General features: G+C 39.6%; 1 protein-coding gene across 2 annotated transcripts in view; it reads left to right on the top strand.

Moving 5' to 3' along the window:
* FAM83B (family with sequence similarity 83 member B) overlaps window positions 1-22,030 on the top strand; it is a 100,036-nt gene extending 78,006 nt beyond the window's left edge. For both annotated transcript variants that reach the window (XM_043450852.1, XM_043450853.1), the window contains exons 3-5: window positions 14,628-14,792; window positions 15,473-15,597; window positions 19,322-22,030. In XM_043450852.1, coding sequence (XP_043306787.1) covers window positions 14,628-14,792; window positions 15,473-15,597; window positions 19,322-21,632 — 2,601 coding nt within the window. In that variant the 3' untranslated portion in view covers window positions 21,633-22,030. The remainder of the gene's footprint in view (window positions 1-14,627; window positions 14,793-15,472; window positions 15,598-19,321) is intronic.
* Window positions 22,031-22,592: the final 562 nt, after the last annotated feature.

The following is a 22,592-nucleotide window of genomic DNA, read 5'->3' as shown; positions in this document are numbered from 1 at the left end:
TTCTGAGTTGATACAGAGCCCCTGTTTGAGTTTGCTGAGCCAAACCGCAAATCCCCATTGGCTATCTATTTTACATATGGTAATGTAAGTTTTCACGTTACTCTTTCCATTCACAATGGAATATTACTCAGCCATAAAAAGGAATGCATTTGAGTCAGTTCTGATGAGGTGGATGAACCTAGAACCTATTATACAGAGTGAAGTGAGTCAGAACAAGGAAGATAAATATCATATTCTAACACATATATATGGAATCTAGAAGAATTGTACTGGAGAACTTATTTATGGAGCAGCAATGGGGAAACAGACATAGAGAACAGACATGTGGACATGTGGAGAGGGGAGGAGAGGGTGAGGTGTATGGAAAGAGTAACATGGAAACCTACATTACCATTTGTAAAATAGATATCCAACAGGATTTGCTCTATGGCTCAGGAAACTCAAACAGGGGCTCTGTATCAACCTAGAGGAGTGGGATGGGGAGGGAGATGGGAGGGAGGTTCTGAAGGGAGGGGATATGTGTATAGCTATGGCTAGTTCATGCTGAGGTTTGACAGAAAACAAAATTCTGTAAAGCAATTACCCTTCAATAAAAAATAAATTTTAAAAAAAGAATGTAATCTAATGCAGGAACAGAAAGTTTTGTTATTATAGTTGTTGTTTTAATTATTGGGGAATATTTGGTTATAATCAATCTATGAATTAAGAAAACATGGCTTGAAACATGTGAAATGTTTTACTCATTTGTTTAAATTAGGAATGCTCAAGTTTTCTTCAAATATAACAAAAATGTCTATCCTTCCAGTTTACATTATCACCCACATTTTCATTAATAGTTAAGTTCAGTTCAGTTGCTCAGTCATGTCTGACTCTTTGCAACCCCATGAACCGCAGCCCGCCAGGCTTCCCTGTCCATCACCAACTCCTGGAGCTTACTCAAACTCATGTCCATCGAGTCAGTGATGCCATCCAACCATCTCATCCTCTGTCATCTGCTTCTCCTCCTGCCTTCAATATTTCCCAGCATCAGGGTCTTTTCTAGTGAGTCAGTTCTTTGCATCAGGTGGTCAAATTATTAGAGCTTCAGCTTCGGCATCAGTCCTTCCGATGAATATTCAGGACTGATTTCCTTTACCCCTGACTGATTTGATCTGCTTGCATTAATAATAGCAAGTATTTAATGATCCTTCGCCATGTGCTTGTAATGTGTACAATCCTTTACAGCGGGCCACTTTCTAAGGACTTGATATACATCATCTTAATTTTCCAATCAATCCTGTAGGGTAAGAATTATTGACTGGATTTTATAGATGAGAAGTTAATTTAACTCATTAGAAAATGGCAGATCCCAGATTCAGAGAGATGGGACAGATAGTTGTGGAAGAAAGGAAATACTGAAGAGTGACTTAGGAAGAAGTACAAAAATAAAAGGGAGGGACTTTGCTGGTGGTCCAGTGGCTAAGACTCCATGCTACCAGTGCATGGGGCCCGAGGTTTGATCCCTGGCCCGGGAATTAGATCACACATACCACAACTAAGTGTTCACATGCTGCCACTAAAGGTCCCAAGTGCCACAACTAAGACCAGACACAGACAAATGCATAAAATAAATAAACAGATAAAGGGAAAACTTAGCAAGGATAATATCTGAATTTAAAAGGTAAAGATGGAAAAGAGTGAGAAGATGGAATTGGATGGAGTAAAAGTTAAGTCCTTGATTCCGTATCATCTTGCTCTGGAACATTTCAAACATGTGTAACAGAAAAGTGAACAACATAATGATTCCTCATGCACCCACTAGCCTGTTTCATTAATTATTAACTTGTATTCAGTTTCATTTCCTCCATACCTCTCATTACTGCTGAATTAAGTTGAAGAAAATCACATATAATGGATCATTCCACCTGTCATTGCTTCAATATTATTCTCTTAAAAATAAGGGCATTTAAGAACACATAAATTATCAAACTTAAACATTTCATTAATATTAAATGTCTAGTCAGTTTTGAAATTTCCTCTTTACCTAATTGTCTTTTGACAGTTGTTGAACATTGCTGGAACATTTCTCCAAAACTTTCTAAAAGTGTTGATTTCAAGTGTACATGCAAACGGATTTTCAGTTGGGCTCTCACTGTTACACCGCAGAACTCCTTCTAATTCCCTGTTTACTTCGTGCCTTATCCTCAGAGCAGCTGTTCTGGATCTTTTTCATTCCCCTGCAAACCCACAGTCTGAGCCTTCACTGACCGTCGCCCCAGATTTGGGCTTTGCTTCCAGCCATGAAGTATATGCTGAGGGCACTCATGACAGTCACCTAATGTTCCGTTTCCTCTCTCACAACATTCTCCACAGTAAGTCCTCTACACGTTTTCAAAGGTGCCGATGTGCATTCCATCAGCATCAGGCGTGAGCGAGCCCGCAGCTTGCCCTCGGTCTCCCATCGCTGATGATCCTTCCACTCCACTCTTTCCCACCTCCTTCACCTCTTCCAGTTAATGACTCCTCCTGCCCGTGCGCTGGATGCCAGCCCCTGTGTGCCAGCTGTTGTTCTGTACTTTTCAGGATACTCTACTGTAAGGTTAAAAACGTTTTCTTTTTTGTGTGCTTGCTTCTTATGTGTTATTTGTGTGAAAAGTATTATAAACCTGTTACAGAACAGTTCAGTTCAGTTGCTCAGTCGTGTCCGACTCTTTGCGACCCCATGAACCGCAGGCCACCAGGCCTCCCTGTCCATCACCAGCTCCCGGAGTTTACTCAAACTCATGTCTGTTGAGTCGGTGGTGCCATCCAGCCATCTCATCCTCTGTGGTCCCCTTCTCCTCCTGCCCTCAGTCTTTCCCAGCATCAGGGTCTTTCCCAATGAGTCAGCTCTTCACATCAGGTGGCCAAAGTATTGGAGTTTCAGCTTCAACATCAGTCCTTCCAATGAACACCCAGGACTGATCTCCTTTAGGATGGACTGGTTGGATCTCCCTACAGAACAGTACCTTATAGCTAATTGTGTTAGTTGGAATCCTAGGCTAACTTTGTTGGATTTACAAACAAATCGGACTTTTTACAAACACGCTCTTAGAACAGAACTTATATGTAGGTAGGTGAGTAGCTGTACACCATCAAAACATTTCTTGAAGTTATCTTTGTTTCTCTTCTTCCCTATAGCCTTTGCATGTCTGTAGGACCTAATTCTAAGGCAGACTTCTCCTGCTCTGCTTATCCCATCCCACTCTGGCATCACTGAGATCATATGCCATCAATTTTATTACCTCTTTCCTACATTGTTCCTTTGATATCCACCTAATTTTTCCCATATGTCTACAAACACTTAAGTTTCAATGGTTAGGAAAAAAAAAAGAAGAAGAAAAGCATGGATGAATAGATAAACAGGTAGATAGAAAAAGCAAAAAGTACTTTCTAGCAGTGTCTATCACATTGTTTCGGTTTGCTTTGTATACAAAATATTTCTTTGGAATTTCAAATGTTCTTATACTGGTACAATACTTCTGCATGTAATTCAGGTCTCTTATACCTAATGAGCCCTGACCAGCCTCTCCCTTTTGTTTTCCTCAAGCACTCAACCAGGGAATCTTGTCAAATCATCCTTTGCAGCTTTACCTCCATCCCTTCAGTTTATTCTTGCTGCCTCTGTCCACATTGGGATCTTACACATATATGCTCCATTAGGACTGAAACTAATGCCTTTACCTGCTGGTAGATGCCCCAATTTCTCACTGATCCCATATATACTAACATATTAATCATACTGTTCTGATCACATAATTCTTTTGCTATAAAGCTTTAAATGTGTCCCCATTATGCCTTAAGCAATTGGTAGTTAGACCTGCATGCAAGGGCTGCCCTCTACAATCTTGGCCAAACTGACCATTCTGATTCGTCTATCTTTGTGACTAACTTCTCCTCAGCATAATTCCATGCCCCAGCACAATGGGTCCACTAGCTATTCCTGCTGATCCCCCCTAATGTTTCAGTTCCTATTACCCAGACGGTTCTTTTCCTTCAAGCTCTACTTTGCAGTTTTTTCAGTATAGCTAGTTTCTTATTCCTTTCTTCCCTCTTTTCTTTCTGCCTACAGTGCCCTTCTCGCCTTTGTTCCTGACAGTTCAGTTCAGTTCAATCGCTCAGTCATGTCCGACTTTTTGCGACTCCACGGACTGTAGGACCAGGCCTCCCTGTCCATCACCAACTCCCGGAGCTTGCTCAAACTCATGTCCATTGAGTCGGTGATGCCATCCAACCATCTCATCCTCTGTCATCTCCTTCTCCTCCTGCCTTCAATCTTTCCCAGCATCAGGGTCTTTTCTGGTGAGTCAGCTTTTCCCATCAGATGGCCAAAGTACTGAAGTTTCAGCTTTAGCATCAGTCCTTCCAATGAATATTCAGGACTGATCTCTTTTAGGATGGACTGGTTGGATCTCCTTGCAGTCCAAGGACTCTCAAGAGTCTTCTCCAACACCACAGTACAAAAGCATCAATTCTTCCACGCTCAGCTTTCTTTATGGTCCAACTCTCACATCCATACATGACTACTGGAAAAACCAGAGCTTTGACTAGACAGACCTTTGTCAGCAAAGTAATGTCTCTGCTTTTTAACATGCTGTCTAGGTTGGTCATAGCTTTTCTTCCAAAGAGCAAGCTTCTTTTAATTTTATGGCTGCAGTCACCATCTGCAGTGATTTTGGAGCCCAAGAAAATAAAGTCTGTCACTGTTTCCATTGTTTTCTCATCTATTTGCCTTGAAGTGATGGGACCAGATACCATGATCTTTGTTTTCCGAATGTTGAATTTTAAGCCAACTTTTTCACTGTCTTCTTTCACTTCCATCTTTCACTTTCATCACTTCTTTAGTTCCTCTTCACTTTCGGCCATAAGGGTGGTGTCATCTGCATATCTGAGGTTATTGATATTTCTCCTGGGGATCTTGACAGACACCCCTTTGTATTGCAAAATTTTAAATAAGATAATAGCTATTCCAAGCCAATGGATAATTATGTTACAACCAAAGGAGGTCTCCTAAAAGCCTCAGGAAAACAAGTTACTTTTGTCAGCATACCAAGCCCAGGAGCCTTGTCAAGTCAGTTTTCAGGAGAAGGCACTTTTCAGAAAATGCTAGAAAGACAAGAACTTGTAAGAGGGCTGAATTGTGAAATCAGTAAAATGACTGACTCTTCTTGCTATTTCTTTGAAGCCTGCTCAGGGTTTCAGAATATGAATTTTTGAAAGATACAAACATTTAATTCCTAACACTGGTGTATAAGTACTTTCAATCACGTAACATAATGCAGAAACAGGGAAATGATTTGTGCAATGTTTCTGAGTTGTCAAATATATGTACTAGGTCTACAAATATATGTTGTACCTAAAACAGAGCCTAAATATTCACATTTAACATTTTCTGTTGACTTTTGGTACAGTGCCCACGTGTTTTTTGTTTTTTGTTTGTTTTTACTATCCCAGGTCATGGTCGGTAAGGTTTTAAAAAGCTAAGCACAATATATGTTTTAATCCAATTGCTGAGTAATTAGGAGTAAGTGAATATTTATTGAAACATAGCATTTTAGAACTTGATACACACACCATCTTCTGTGGATAATTTAATATATAGTAGAGGTCATTGAGACTCAGAATCATTTCAGTGACTTTCCAAAGACTACACAATTCATATCAGACCAAATCAGTTGATAATGATTTAGCTGCTAGTATACTTATATGTGTACAAAAATTATAGTATTCATAATGAATGTGAAGTCAAGTGGCCCTTAGGAAGCATCACTATGAACAAAGCTAGTGGAGGTGATGGAATTCCACCTGAACTATTACAAATCCTAAAAGATGATGCTGTTAAAGTGCTGCACTTAATATGCCAGCAAATTTGAACAACTCAGCAGTGGCCACAGGACTGGAAAAGGTCAGTTTTTATTCCTCTCAAAGGAGGATAAGGCCAACAAATGTTCAAACTACTGAACAATTGCACTCAAATTTCACATGCTAGCAAGGTAATGCTCAAAATCCTTGAAGCAAGGCTTCAACAGTATGGGAACCAAGAAATTTCAGAAGTACAAGCTGAATTTAGAAAAGGCAGAAGAACCAGAGATCAAGTTGCCAACATGCACTGAATTATGGAAAAAGCAAGAGAGTTCTAGAAAAACATCTACTTCTGCTTTGTTGACTATGCTAAAGGCTTTGACTTTATTGGAATATTCTTAGAGATGGGAATACCAGATCACGTTACCTGCCTCCTCCAAAACCTGTATGCAGGTCAAGAAGCAACAGTTAGAACCAGACATGAAACAACAGACTGGTTCAAAATTGGGAAAGGAGTACGTTAAGGCTGTATATTGTCACCCTGCTTATTTAACTTATATATAGAGTACATCATGTGAAATGCCAGGCTAAATGAATCACAAGCTGGAATCAAAATTGCCAGTAGAAATATCAACAACCTCAGATATGCAGATGATATCACTGTAACAGCGGAAGATGAAGAGGAACTAAAGAGCCTCTTGATGAAGGTGAAAAGAGGAGAGTGAAAAAGCTGGCTTAAACTCAACATTCAAAAAACTAAGATCATGGCATCCTGTCCCATCACTTCATGGCTAATAGATGGGAAAACAATGGAAACAGTGACAGACTTTATTTTCATGGACTCCAAAATCACTGTGGATGGTGACTGTAGCCATGAAATTAAGTTGCTTGCTACTTGGAAGAAAAGAAAGCTGAGCACTGAAGAACTGATCCTTTTAAACTGTGGTATTGGAGAAGACTCTTGAGAGTCCCTTGGACTGCAAGGAGCTCCAACCAGTCCATCCTAAAGGAGATCAGTCCTGGGTGTTCACTGGAAGGACTGAAGTTGAAGCCGAAACTCCAACACTTTGGCCACCTCATATGAAGAGTTGACTCAATGGAAAAGACCCTGATGCTGGGAAAGATTGAGAGCAGAGGAAAAGGGGAAGACAGAGGATGAGATGGAAGACAGAGGATGAGAGTTGTATGGCATCACCGACTCAATGGACATGGGTTTGGGTAGACTCTGGGAGTTGGTGATGGACAGGGAGGCCTGGCATGCTGCAGTCCATGGGGTTGCAAAGAGTTGACAGGACTGAGGAACTGAACTGAACTGAACTGCTACTGGGAAAAAAATCTATGACAAACATAGACAGAGTATTAAAAGTCAGAGGCATTACTTTGCCAACAAAGGTCCATATATAGTCAAAGCTCTGGTTTTTCCATTAGTCATGAGTGATGTGAGAGTGAACCCTGAAGAAGCCTGAATGCCAGAGAACTGATGCTTTTCAATTGCCATGCTGGAGAAGACTCCTGAGAGTCCCTTGGACTGCAAGGAGATCCAACCAATCAATCCTAAAGGAAATCAACCCTGAACATTCATTGGAAGGACTGATGCTGAAGCTGAAACTCCAATATTTGGCCACCTGATGGGAAGAGCAGACTCATTGGAAATGACCCTGATGCTGGGAAAGATTGAGGGCAGGAGGAGAAGGGGACGACAGAGGACGAGATGTTTGGATGGAATCACTGACTCAATGGACAAGGTGAAAGGTGAAGTCCTTCAGTCATGTCTGACTTTTTGCAACCCACAGACTGTAGCCTACCAGGCTCTTCCATCCATGGGATTTTCCAGGCAAGAGTACTGGAGTGGGTTGCCATTTCCTTCTCCAGAGGATCTTCCCGACCCAGGAATCAAACCCAGGTCTCCCGCATTGTAGGCAGACGCTTTACCGTCTGAGCCACCAGGGAAGTCCCAGCGGGCAAGAGTTTGAGCTAATTCTGGGAGACAGTGAAGGACATGGAAGCCTGGCAGGCTACAGTCCATGAGGTCACATAAAGTCAGACATGACTGAACTATTGAACAATGAATGTAAAGCTGAAACTAACTCTAGTGCATAAACTATATTATCTATGAAATTTCACACAAAATGGATACTTTCACTTAGGCTGCAGTAGGATAAGAACCAAAATCACTTATTCTTAGTATTAGGCTCTCTTATTTATAAGATTCATTTAGGACCTTGCTTTTAACAGGCATTACAGATTTAGAAACAAATATTTCTTAAGTGATCATTTATCTTAATTTCTATTACTCAGTTTTATGGTTTTCCAGCTGTGTTGATTTTTATTATAAATGTAATTATTAAAGTGCTCTTATTTATTATTAATTTGAACTTCTTTTTAGCTTTTCTCCTGTTGAAAGAGAGTAAATCCTCCTCCTGTATATATGTAGAAAATTACCAAGAAAGTCTGAATACTTTAAAATTGTGCTTAGTATTTTGAAGCATAAAAGGTGTAATATTCACTTTTTCAATTTTTGAAGGTGATGCTGACAGTTCTGTAACTACAGAACATTAACCCAAAGTATACTTACATTTCATTAAGTATCTGGGTCATATAAAGGCATATTGCTAATAGTGTTCTATCTTAATGGATTACAGTGGAGAAAACAACACAGGTTTCAAAATTAAAATTCTGAAGGTGATGAGGCATGTTTCTAAGGAAATGCAAGTAATTCAGTGTCAACATTGTGATGAGCATTTTCTATCGAATCTGTCACACTTTTCATTTTTCTTCTCACTGATTTCTACCTCACAAATAAAATATATTTCACTGCACTTAGTAACATTACAATAAAAGGGGGGCTTCTTAATCTACTTTAGTCAATATGATTCAATAGGATTTAGATATTTTCAATATGCATGTTGCTATCAGATACATTTTTCCCAGGATACTATTTTGTGTGGATATTTTATTTTTCAGGATTTATATTCCTATCAAGATCAAATCTAAACGTATTTCACATTTGCAAGATCCTTCATAGGAGCTATACAGTTAAATCCTAAGTAAATTTGCTCCATATTCATAAAGCAGATAATCTTTGTGCTTATATTTAGGTTAATTCAGTAAACATTTATTAAAATAATAGTGGGCATCATTCTAATCTTTGCCTCTATGCCTGTAATGCTAGTCTTCCAGTTATATGGCTAAAAATAATCTTTATTGATTTATTTAAGGCTTATTCATGAAGCCCTGGTAGCATATGTCATTCTACTATGTACTCACCCCTAACATTCTTGTAGAAATAGAACATTTTTTTTCCTTTCTCTGAATTATTTTTAGAGTATAATACATAACAACTCATTATTTCCTTCTCTAAATGAATTTAAGTTGTATCATGAGTATGAAGTTACCATAAATGTATTGTCACTATTTATATTATTTTAATTCATTGTGTCTATGTCCCTTCAGGAAAATTTACTAATCTGAGATAAATAAGCAAAAACTCACATCCTTGAATCGAGTTCTCTGAAACTACTAAAAGATGCAAGATATCTCTCAAATCTTAAAAGTGATACAGAATACCTTCCTAAAAGTTTTCCAAGTCTCATGTTGCTGAGGAATGCATTTGTTTGTGTACATTTCCAATTTATCAAAGAAGAATAAAAGTAACTAATGAAGAGGCAAGAAAAGTTTACAAATATGTTACATGGTGGTTTAATGAATCCCATCTAATGTAAATAACTTCTGTGTTGACTTAAAAAATTAATTAATGTTCCCTTTGAAAAACCTTGTACTAATCAAGTGTATCATTTTTATTTCATTAGATACAATCATTTTGGTTATTTCTACAGTACAATGTGATTTAGCTAACTAGCTGGGAATGTAATACCTTCAGATCAGATTTGGCATAGCTCATTTCTAATTATCATTCCTTTCCATGAATATAACCCACCACTTAAAAAGGTGGCTGCATTTTATATTTTATTTTTCCTTTCTTGGCACAGCTGAAATTCTCTGTAGACTTTGTATAATTTTTATAGGTATCTATTGAGGGCACTGGGAACCAGCAATCCTGATAAGGTGCCTGGCTCTGCTGCCATCAGATAAACTTGTCAGAAATGTGTAATCTGGTTTCCCGGATCCTAATGTATTGTGTTATCTGTCATGCAAGAGAGACTGTCATTTGTTATATCTTATATGTGCTAGAATCATCCATTGGCTGAATGGCTTCAATTACTTTTAACAAACAAAACCCTTTATTTATCTGTCATACATTTGTATTCATTTCCAAAGTCTGAAGTAATTTGTTGCATAATTTCTCTGGCAAATTATAAATAAATTCTTTAGATATGCTGGTCATTTTTTTTAATGCCATATAGTATGATACTATTTTTCTATTAAAAAATAATCCCATTTTAGTTAAAAAATTAGTGCTAGACTGCTCCAGACATGGTTTTTAAAGTTATTTTGTAAAATAAGTTTGTAAAATGGACACTTTCATTTCTTTATGTCAATGTTCATATAGCGTAACATCACTCATTATTGTATCATAAACACATTAATAACTGTGGATATGACTGAAATTTTTTCACATGTTTGATTTTCCAGAGTATGTAGAAGACACAGATGAGGCTGTTCTCACTAGCTTCTCCCTTCTGGCACCTCATCTCAATGATAAATAAGGAAAGGGACTTGGGAGGCCATTAGAATGATTGAAATTATTCTTCCTAAAGATAATCTGATTGAAGTATGTTTTATTGATAGTTTAAAGAATGTCATCTTGTGTTGTTTGAACATGGTCCAGTATTTTGTTCTAGCATCTTATTGTATTAAACTAGATATTATCCATGACCTTCTTCATCTATGTAGTTGCAGTGTGTCCAACACATTATCTTAGTGGTTGCTGCCCTGTGCCTATTGCCAGGGCATTTCTTTTCCTTCTTGTGTCTTGACCATTTTTGTTCCTTGGTGTCCGTCACTCTTTCCAGCACTCTGGTAGCAGTTTCAATATGTGTGTAAAGGATCCTTCTAAAGACCAATTCCTTTTCCTTCTCTCCTCCCACGATCTTGTCCTACATGCATCTCAGCCCCGACTCCCAATCATTGATAGCATCACAATCTGTAACTGCGGATCCTGTAGGACCTAATTCATCCTTCTGCCTGTATCTCTGGCACCTGGTACCTCTGAAACCTGCTAATATCCAATGTCCACTTATTCATTTATCTATTTATTTTTAACTTTGTGCAATGGAAATTTTCAAAAGTAGAGGAAACAGCATATAGAACACTCACGTACCACCAACTGGCTTCCACTTTTCATCACCAATTTTGGTTCACCTTTTATAATGTGAATTAAATACAAGGCAACACTTTTATCTGTAGCTATATTAATGTGCATATTTAAAAGAAAGGATATATATTACCTTTTATGATTATATTACTGTCATTGTAAAAAATTAATGACAATTCCTTAACATTTAACTATCGTTTAGCCCCAGCGAGACCTCACATTCATTGATCCTACCCCTGTTTCCCTGCCTCTCACATCTGTGACACCATCATCTCTCCTCTCTTTATTGAGTTTAAATCCCGGGGTCAATCTCTTAGCTGCTGCACACTGTGTGTGTGAGTGTTAGTCGCTCAGTTGTGTCCGACTCTCTGCGAGCCCGTGGACTGCAGGCCACGAGGCTCTTCTGTCCATGGGATTTTCCAGGCAAGGATGCTGGAGTGGGTTGCCATTTCCTTCTCCAGGGGCTCTTCCCAACCCAGGGATTGAACCCGGGTCTCCTGCACTGCAGGCAGATTCTTTACCATCTGAGCTACAAGGGAAGCCCCCTACATTGCACATCTTCTATCGCTTTCATCATTAATTTCCACTTTTCACAGGAGCATTTCAGTTGGCTGTGTGCCGCATGACTGCTCCCCTGTTCGCAACCACACTGACTGGTCCCATTTCAAATTCATGACTTGCTGGGTCCTTAATGCTACCCTGCAGTTACACTATCTTCATAACCTATTGCCTAGGTGACTACTTAATGCGTCTTTCCTCACACCTCTTACCTGTCTTCCATCACCCAAGGTCTTCCCATCTCACAAAGAAAACGGCAGCACTCAGAGCTGCCTACCCGCCCCCACAGGCGCCACCCTTGCCTTCCACCGGCACCTTCCACCTGGCTTCTCCTTGGTAGTACAGTGGCCTTTTACTGGCTTTATTCCCTGGACTCTGATTATTCAACCCCATAGCCTATATTTCATTGCCTGCTCCAACTTTCCTCCAGAAACCCCCAGTTCCCCATACCGCCTCCAACTATCTCTTGCATCGTGAATTTTCACTCTTCACTGGAGCATTTTGTTAGCACACAGACCTGCTGTTACTTCTGTCACCTTAAAATAAAATATACAACTTCCACTGACCCAGCTTAACCCACTGCTACTGCAGTGAGTCTTGACTCACCTCTCAGGATGCCCCCTTTTCTTAGCCTTCCTTTGCTGCTCTACCCCCTGTACTAGACCACCTAACTTACCTAGTGTCCCCGGTCGACTTGGATTTATTCTTCATCTCTACCCCATGAGACCCAGTTGACAGTTCTGACCTAGACCTCCCTAAGCAGCATTCCCCTTGAAAATCCAGGTCCTTTGACTTTTTATTTTATTTTTTTAATTTTTCTATTTTTATTTTTTTCCATTTATTTTTATTAGTTGGAGGCTAATTACTTTACAATATTGTAGTGGGTTTTGTCATACATTGACATGAATCAACCATGGATTTACATGTGTTCCTCATCCCGATCCTCCCTCCCACCTCCCTCTCCACCCGATTCCTCTGGGTCTTCCCAGTGCACCAGGCCCGAGCACTTGTCTCATGCATCCAGCCTGGGCTGATGATCTGTTTCACCCTAGATAATATACATGTTTCGATGCTGTTCTCTCAAAACATCCCACCCTCGCCTTCTCCCACAGAGTCCAAAAGTCTGTTCTGTACATCTGTGTCTCTTTTTCTGTTTTGCATATAGGGTTATCATTACCATCTTTCTAAATTCCATACATATGCATTAGTATACTGTATTGGTCTTTATCTTTCTGGCTTACTTCACTCTGTATAATGGGCTCTAGTTTCATCCATCTCATTAGAACTGATTCAAATGAATTCTTTTTAATGGCTGAGTAATATTCCATTGGTGTATATGTACCATAGCTTCCTTATCCATTCGTCTACTGATGGGCATCTAGGTTGCTTCCATGTCCTGGCTATTGTAAACAGTGCTGCGATGAACATTGGGGTGCACGTGTCTCTTTCAGATCTGGTTTCCTTTGTGTGTATGCCCAGAAGTGGGATTGCTGGGTCATATGGGTCCTTTGACTTTTTAATCTTTTACCTAAAAGTTATTCCAGCTGTACCCTCCCCTATGTTAGTTGATGACAACTTGGTCCTTGAGGTTAAAGAGCCCCAAAAATCTTAGAGTCGTGCTCTTTCCCCCTCTTTCTTTCTCATCCCACATTCAGCCCACACAGAAGTCCTTGCAGCTCAGAGCACCCCATGTTGACTGTTTCTCATCATCACTGGAGGTGGCTGCTCCCAGGACCATTCTAGTCTGGGCCACCGTGACCTCCCACTGGAATCGCTCCTGCGGTTCTAATTGGCCTCCCTGTTTCCACCCTGCCTCCCAGCTTTACCATCTGTTCTTAACTCAGAGGCCAGAACAATCTTTTTCGAACATAAATGAGACCATATTATTGCCTCAATAAAAAGTTTCAACAGCTTACATTTTATTTAGGAAAAAATACTGAAAGCTTTGTAATGTCTTCAAGGCTTTCTGGTAAGTTTTTCCATTTCTTGTTTTATTTCCCACCCTTGCTGTTTCTTAAACCTGAGGTAGGACCTTTGCACTTTTGGGTCCCCCTGCCTGAGATACAATCTGTCAGGATATCCAGCTTAAGGGCTTTTTTAAAGGACATTCTCTCAGAGATGCCACAGACCCCCCACTTCTCCATTTCCAGGAACTCGTGACCCTCCTCACCCTGTTCCCGTTTTTCCCCAGTAAACATTATCTTACAACGAATCACATAATTTCCCTCTTCTATGCATTCTTTATGGCCTCTTTCCCACTTTGTAAGCTTCGCAAAGGGCAGGGACTCTGTCCTTCGCATCGGGCAGGCAGTGGGTGGTCAGCATCATTTCATTCCCCGTGCTGCTCAGTCAGTAATGGTTGTTTTCAGCAGTTAACTTGGACTCTCTCCATTTCAGGAGCCTGTTCCTTTAGGATATTTCTCTCTGCATTTACCTTTTTAATCATCTCTTTTTGTTCATTTTTTTTTTCTTTTACTTGTTCTGTCTGCTCAGCTAATTTTAGGCATATGTATTTAATTTTCTGGTCTTCAATTCTCCTTATACCTTTCTTATCTTTGGTCCTTTCTCAGCTATATTTCTATTTCTAGAAGATTTTTTTTTCTGTCCCAGTTCACCAAGACTTTTATTCTTAACAACTAGTTCCAGAAATCTTGCTTTCCCCTGGAAATATTTCCCATGAGAAGCAGTAGCATTGATTTCCACCCTTCACCTAACTGCCCCCTCCATCCACCCTGCAGACAACCTCAATCACCAAGGTTCACATCTGCCCTTCACTCAACATTCTACTGAAATGCAGATTCCCTTTGACTTAAAGCTAGTATGAAATTATTTAATGTGATAAATCTGCATATAGTTTATTTACAGTATACATTTAGCTATTTTCTATTTTATCCATTTTTTTCTGAAAGCAAGCACTTTCTTGGTCTTTCTCTATTGGGTATCTAACATTGTTTCCTATTCGTATCTTTAACAGGTCATTGCCTTAGTGATGGATATATTTACAGACGTGGACATTTTCAAAGAAATCGTGGAGGCATCAGCTCGAGGAATATCTGTGTACATTCTGCTTGATGAGTCCAAGTTTAGTCATTTCCTGAGTATGACCGAGAAACAGGGCTGTCAAGTTCAACGTCTCAGAGTAAGAATTCTGCGCTTTGTTTTGTTTTTGCAGGTACTCCCTCTCAGTCACATGAAAGGCACATTAAGCTGTATCACCGGAAATGTACAGCATATATTTAAGGTGGTGACCACAGAAGGGTCCCCTTGTCCTTTTCAGATTACGACTTCATCATCCTCATGATGGTTTTACAGGATGCTTTTCTTGATGGTGGGGCTCTTAAGCTCCTGAGTTAACTTTGCTGTCAGTCATAATTAATGTTTCAGTTTTGCATGGGCAACCTTGAAACAACTGACTTGAGTGATTCTTTCATTCAGCAGATGTTTTCTTGTCACGATCATTTCAGTGATGTCTGAGTCATCAAGATGAGGGTGAATTTTAATCTTGTTTTGTTGTCATGTTACTATACCCTGAAAGGAGCTCTTGCAGTAGGACCCTAAGAGATTTATAAAACCGTCATGTTTAAATGCTTTAAGTTATATTAAAATGCATTATGTAAGTGATCATTTTCTTTGAGTGCTTTCTTTTCAGGTTTTGTTTTAAAATGTACTTTTCCCTATCTTTATTGTTGTTGTTATATGTTCAAAGAAATTGTTACATGTGTACTTTTTGATTAAAATTTTTTATGTTAATACATTTTAGTTTTCAAAATGTCCCCACTCTAACCATAATATTTACTTTATATTTACATTCAATTCTAGAATATTCGAGTGCGGACAGTAAAAGGTCAAGATTATCTTTCCAAAACAGGAGCAAAATTTCATGGAAAAATGGAACAGAAATTTTTGCTGGTTGACTGCCAGAAAGTTATGTATGGTTCCTACAGGTAAGGTAATTGTTTTTACACTCCAGAAATATCAATCATTTATAGAATTTATGAGTTTCAAGCTTTAATGTAATCTGCTTAGTTATTTCTTAAAAATAAAAGAAAAACCCTTGCATGGAAAACTTGGAGAGACTTGCATCTCAGTTCCGGCTGAAACAATATTAAGTCATCAGCAAGTCACATAACTTACTTGGGCTTCAAGTTCTTCCTCCCCAAAATGAGGGAATTAATATCTCAGGTTCCCTAAAGCTTTATAATGCTTAAGGTGTTCTTGTTCCTTATGAAAACAGTGTGAAGCATAATAATTGTTCATATACATAGAAACTGTATCACCTTGAAGAACCTGCTTAATGGATTGCTTTTATTTTAGTATTATTGAGACCCTGATGATTATTATGCTGTAATCAGAGCATTCCTGAAAAGTCACTGAAGAGTCTGACTGTTAAATGCTATGGTGGGCGGGTTTTCCAGCCCCAGGTCTACTCCTTGGCGTCTTTCTATACTACCACTGGAGGAATGTATCCACCTCTGTTCTAACTTGGCCCTTATGTTTCATTCCCAGTCCTTACAACGTGTCTGCAAGGCACTTTTTTTATCTACATTTTATATGTGATGAAACTGAAGTTCTAGAAGGTTCCGTGGCTTGTCTAAAATCATCACCACTAAGGACCGAAAGGCAGTTCAGGTCTGGCAACCACGTCCAGGTCCGGCTGGCTCTAGAGTAAAGTGCTGCCTTAAAACTCCCGTGTAAATTTCAGACATAGATCTTGAATGGCTCACACAGTAAGGCCATAGCAATAGGCAGATGAAAATGCCGACACACACCTGAACTCCTGGGTCAGCAAAGCGCAGCAGACTAAAGCCTGTGGGAAAAGCTCAGGAGAGCTGTGCACGTCTACAGGATGAGGAAAGGGAAAAGTCTGCCTCTTGTGTTAAGAACTCAGAAGTCCAGAAGGAGGAGGCAGTGCGTTGAAGGGAATGGCCATGGGCAAGTTACTTACTTTGGGTGCCTGTTAGTTTCTTCCTCTGTAAAAGGAGCATAATCATAGAACCTACCTCGTGTCATGAGAATTAAATGAGTTAATGCATCCAAAGCCCCCCAGAATCAGCTATTACTCTAGGCATGTTTTAACTGTTAATATTTGCTCAGGGATCCTCTAGTGAAAATCTTCTTTGCGGTTTTAAAGGAAAACATGTTAAGAGCAGTGCTTGAAGTTAATGAATTATTCCAAAGACTCATTACTTGTATACTTGTATATGCTTTTAGCCCTTACCATTTTGTTTGTTTTTTTTTTTTTTTCTGACTAATCATTATGGATTTTTCTTATCATCAGCAAATATGAGGACAGGATCCGGTGGAACAGTTATGAACCGGTTTTTGTGGAAACTGGTTAATAATGTACACCCTTTTGGGTAAAAACAGCTTTCACTTCTCTTGTTCTAGCATTGCCATTGTTTTCCTTGTAGGCAAATTCAGAATGCCTCCTTCTTGACGATGCTATTTTTATTGGAGTATAGTTGCTTTACGGTGTTGCATTACTGTGTACTGTACAGAAAATGAACCAGCGATACACAGACGTGTATCCCCCTTCCTCAGATTTCCTTCCCTTCCAGGTCACCGCAGAGCGCTGAGCAGGGTTCCCTGTCCTCTGCAGGAGGTTCTCACAGTTATCTGCTTTATGCATGTTTCTTTGCCAGGCAGTGTCTTTATATGCTAGGCTCCCAGCATTTCTAGAGAGGTCTGGCGTCTGTACCCCTATGTCACACACTGTGGGAGAGCTCTCACATCACGAGGACAGTGTCATCAGGAAGACACAAGAGGTGTCTGGCTACATCATGATACCAAGAATGAGGACATAAAACACATAAACTTTTCTTTGTCAGTGTATGTAAATCAGATCTTGAATTGGATACCCTCATTTGAAATCGTCACAGTAAAACCTGGAAGATACTTATTATTGCCCACAGGTTTGACTAAGAGAGAATTTTGTGGGGTTTTTTTGTTGTTGTTGTTGTTTTTTTTTTTAATCTTGTGATCTCTTTGCTTTGTTTTCAAGATTTCCTCCACTGGTTTAAAGATTTTATTTTTCTGTGGACCATTTTTAGTCTTTATTGAGTTTGTTACAGTATTGCTTCTGTATTTTTGTTTCAGTTTTTTGGCCACGAGGCATGTGGAATCTTACTTCCCTGACCAGGGATCAAACCCTTACCCCTTTCATTGGGAAGGTGAACTCTTAACCACTGGACTGTCAGGGAAGACCCCATCAGTCTGTTCTATAGCTTCTTTCTTCAACTAAGTATAATTCGCTTTCTGTGTTCAACCAGAACATGGCCACTCTTGTTTCCTTTCTTTTTCCATGTTTCTTCTTTCCCCAAAATGGTTTTCCCACTTTTCAAGTCTGAACTCCCTGGCTTCTAGTTTCTGTCAACATACTGCTAAACTCTTACTGTCTCTGGGGATAGTCTCCTATTTGAAAGCTGATCATTCATGCCTTTGCTTGCTGTTTTTAGCAAATTTTATATTCATATCTACAGTTGGATTGAAAATTCCTGTAACAATTCACTTTTGTGCCATTTCTTGGAAGTCATCCTGGTTGCCACACATCTGTACATAAAAAGTACCTTGATGTGCTCTGCTCATACCATGCATTTAGTAAGCACACTAGAAAAAATTGAACATATCAGAATAAGATTTTTAAGTCACACACTGTTGCTTATGATATTTTATGTATTTTATTGTTCTGTACATTCTTTTACTATTTCCATCAGCCTTTGTTACTGTCTTCCCTGTATAAACAGTATGCTCCTTGCATATTACCACCCCCCCCATTCTATCATGCCCATTTTTTTGAGACATAGCATATTACAATGGCTTTTTCAGCTCAGTGACTCTGTTACATTATCAAGATTTTCTAAAATAAGATTTAAAATTATATATGAAACTTCAAGACAACTGTCACATCTCAACTCTTGGAAAGAGACTTAGAAATTCCACAAAATACAATAAAGGCATTTTTGTACATAAAAGCAATTGTATTCTACAAGCAGAGACCTAAATTGGCATTCTAACTGGCTTGGTTTGTGAGGACTAAATTTACTGTGAACAGAGTGAATTGAAGGATGCCTTCAGTGTCTGAGGCTGCTGCCACAAATCCTATGTCCGTTTCCAACTTACAGCACCCTAAACTGCATGTAAACTTAAGGCACAGAGATGAAATATATGCATTAGCACAGACTGTCTTGCATCATGACATGTTATGACCATAAGGGATTTTAACAATTATACTGTCCTTTTTCCCATTCTGGCTGGGAGGAAACTAAGGTCCAAGTTCATGTGGAATAGTTGGCTTGGAAGAGACCAGTTCTCTCAACTTTTCCTCTAATACTAGCTTGCCTGCACCTGACCAGGATATGGCATATGAAGTAGAATGCCATGTTTTGCTCCATAAAATCTTAGTAGGCAGAGATGCAAAATGCACACTCAGCTTTTCTGGTACTTCTCAAAGTTATGGATAGATTCAAAGCCAGGACTTGAGTTGCTTTGTTATTTAAAATATGAATACAGGCGTGAGGAGACATATTGCAAAGATGTAATGACTGAAGTTCTAAATTACAGTAATTAAAGAAAACAAAAATACTCTTTGTCAACATTAAATGACACTTCTTAGTAGAGCTAAGTATTATCAACACAGTTAACATTTGACAATTTTTTTTTTTCTTCCAGCTACATGTGGTCATTTGAAAAAGCGCACCTCAGCATGGTTCAGATCATCACAGGACAACTTGTCGAGTCCTTCGACGAGGAGTTTAGAACTCTCTATGCCAGATCCTGTGTCCCCAGCTCTTTTGCTCCGGAAGAGTCAGTCAGGGTGAACCACAGCAGAGCCCTCTGGGAGAACGGTACTTACCAGCGATCAATGTCTTCCTTAGCTTCTGCTTCCAGCCAAAGAAACCTTTTTGGCAGACAAGACAGCATTCATAAACTAGATTCTAGCTACTTCAAAAACAGAGGGATGTATACTCGCAATGAACACGACAAATACAACATAAGAAATCATGCATACAAACCTCACTTTATTCCCAACTTTAATGGTCCAATCCGTCAGCATCAGCACAGTCAGTTAAATGAAAATTGGAAGAGGCACAGTTATGCCGGGGAACAGCCAGAAACAACACCATACTTGCTGCTCAACAGGGCTCTGAATCGGAATATTAATGCTCCTGGGACCTGGAAAAGGCCTTCAGACAGCCTCAGCGTGGCATCCTCATCCCGGGGTGGCTACGGAGCCCGCCAGCACACACCTGCGCAGAGTTTTGCTGACCGCCTTGCCCAGAGGAAGACGACCAATCTTCCAGAGAGGAATTCCAACGTGCGGAGGTCTTTTAACGGGACAGATAATCATATTCGCTTCTTGCAACAACGCATGCCAACCCTTGAACATACCACAAAGTCATTTTTGCGTAACTGGAGGATTGAGTCCTACTTAAATGACCATTCAGAGGCCCCCCCTGATTCCAATGGATCTGCTCCCACCGACAGGTTTGAGGGCTGTGAGGGACCTGAGAATTTGAAAGCCAGCGCCCTATATACTCACTCTCGGCTTCGTTCCTCTTTCGTGTTTAAACCCACTTTACCTGAGCAGCAGGAAGTCAACAGTTGTACAACTGATTCCTCAAATTCAACTGTCGTTGGTTCCCAGGGAAGTGATACACCTAAAAAGCTCCCAGACACCCCAACAGGGGCACACCTTATGACAGACAAACCCTCAGAGGAGTCAATACCCAAGCTCTCATTGCAGCCAGAGGCACCAAAAATGCACACCTTGCAGGTTCCTGAAAGCCACCCCCCAGCCTTAAACCCAACTACAAATGGCCCTACGGAGTCAAACAACTACTTATATACAACCCTGTGTGCAAACAAGCAGACGGAAAACCTAAAGAATCAGAAAAATGAGAATCTGCTTAAAAGGCGCAGTTTCCCATTCTTTGACCACTCAAAAGCCAATGTAGATCATGGGAATAGTAAGCATTATGTGTATAGCACACTTACCAGGAATCCAGTGAGACAACCAGGGAAACCTAAAGAGGAGTTGTTAAAAAGCTCTAAAAGCATGCACAGTGTGACCCATGGTGTGGAAGAGGAGGCCGTGGGGGAAGAGGAGGTTTCCAAGGGAGACCCTCCAAGTGGCACCACTACCAAGTCCGTTTCCATGGCCGCGTTGCTTGATGTGAACAAAGAGGAGCCCAACAAAGAAGTCACTCCCAAGAAAGAAGTGAAGGGTTCCCCAAGTTTTTTGAAAAAGGGATCTCAGAAGTTAAGGTCATTACTTAGCCTTGCCCCAGAAAAGAAAGACAATCTATCCAAAAACAAAACACCTGCCTTTTACAGAATGTGTAGTAGTTCTGACACCTTAACTTCTGAGGCGGAAGAGAATCAAAAACAAAAAATATCAGAACCCAAAAGTGATTCATCACCTAGGAGAAAGCATTCCTCTTCATCCAACTCTCCAGGCACCATCCACAAGAGTAAGGAGGATGTAGCAGTACATTCATCCCAGAGGATACATTCTCCATCCGACGAAAGTAACAAAACCATAGCTTCTTCAGGTCCAGCTGAAAGCAAGTTCTCAGAAGGAGCAGGAGATGCCTCTGCCCCCAGATTCAACACCGAGCAGATCCAGTACCGAGATTCAAAAGAGATTAAAGCAGTTGTTGTTCCTGAAAGAAAACCGACTTCTTCTCCAAGATCAAAGCCCAAAGATGAGCTTCTGAGAACTCATTCAATTGACCGGCGTGTTTACAGTCGTTTTGAGCCATTTTGTAGGATTGAAAGCTCTATTCAGCCAACAAGCAACATGCCAAATAGCAGTACACACCGCCCAGAAGTGAAATCCTCAACTATGGGAAATAGTTATGGCAGGTCCAGCCCAATGCTTAATTATAACACCGGTGTTTACCACTCATTTCAGCCAAATGAAAACAAGTTTCGAGGATTTATGCAGAAGTTTGGAAACTTCATACACAAAAATAAATGAGCTACTGTAATTACAAATAGACTTTAAAATATAAAATCAATGTGGGTATAAATATTTGTCCAAAGAACATTATGGAATGTTAGCATGGAAAAATTAGCATATTTTTATAATATACTAATTTCTATGGGGGCAGAATTTGAGGTATGATGTATGTGTTTACCAACTCACATATGTACAGTATTGTTCTGTGTGATAAAATTAATTGTGCTTAACTACACTATAGATGGAATGTCTATAAATACATGATTTTTAAATGGTAAGACAAATGTAATGAAATTGTTTTCTTCAGACTGAAGATCTGCTTGTCTTCAATGGAAGCTTTAGTGGAGAAGTGGTGTATGGATTTTAGCCATTCATTACAAACTCTTTCCTTATTAAAAATGATCATAACACTGTCAGCAGTCTTTTATAGTATGTCTTTGTGGGGTTTTCATATCTTCAGATTATGTGAAAATAGGGCAAAGCATTTGCGGTTTTCAATTACTTTTCAATTCTACAGGATAACTTGTATTTTATTAATGTTTTATTAATTTTTCTGTGAAACTGGTAGGGCAACAGTAGTACAATTTAAACCACATGTCTCAGCACATTTTTTATCTGAGGTATTTGCAAAGTATTGGCCTCAGGTATTTCAAATTAATCACAGAAATTTATTTTCAGAATGTGCTTATTTCCACTTTGGACCAAGGGAAACTCTAGCCATCCCACCCATCAGCTGCTGAACCTTTATAGTCATTCTTTTCCTTCAAACTTACAGCAAGCCAGAAGGAATTTGGAAAACCTAAATTATTCCCCTCCTTTTTCCAATTTGAAGAAGACTTTAAAACTGTAAACTTCCACATAAATTTTTATCTTGGATTAGTATGACAGTGATTAGGTGTTTTGCTTGCAAAACTCTTTGCTCACAAAACCCTTTGCTCTTTATTATACTATGCCAAATACACTCCAACTGCATAGTTT

This window comes from Cervus canadensis, chromosome 28, assembly GCF_019320065.1.
Source record: "Cervus canadensis isolate Bull #8, Minnesota chromosome 28, ASM1932006v1, whole genome shotgun sequence".
NCBI classification, from domain to species: domain Eukaryota; kingdom Metazoa; phylum Chordata; class Mammalia; order Artiodactyla; family Cervidae; genus Cervus; species Cervus canadensis.
This window is presented reverse-complemented; position numbering and strand designations above follow the sequence as displayed.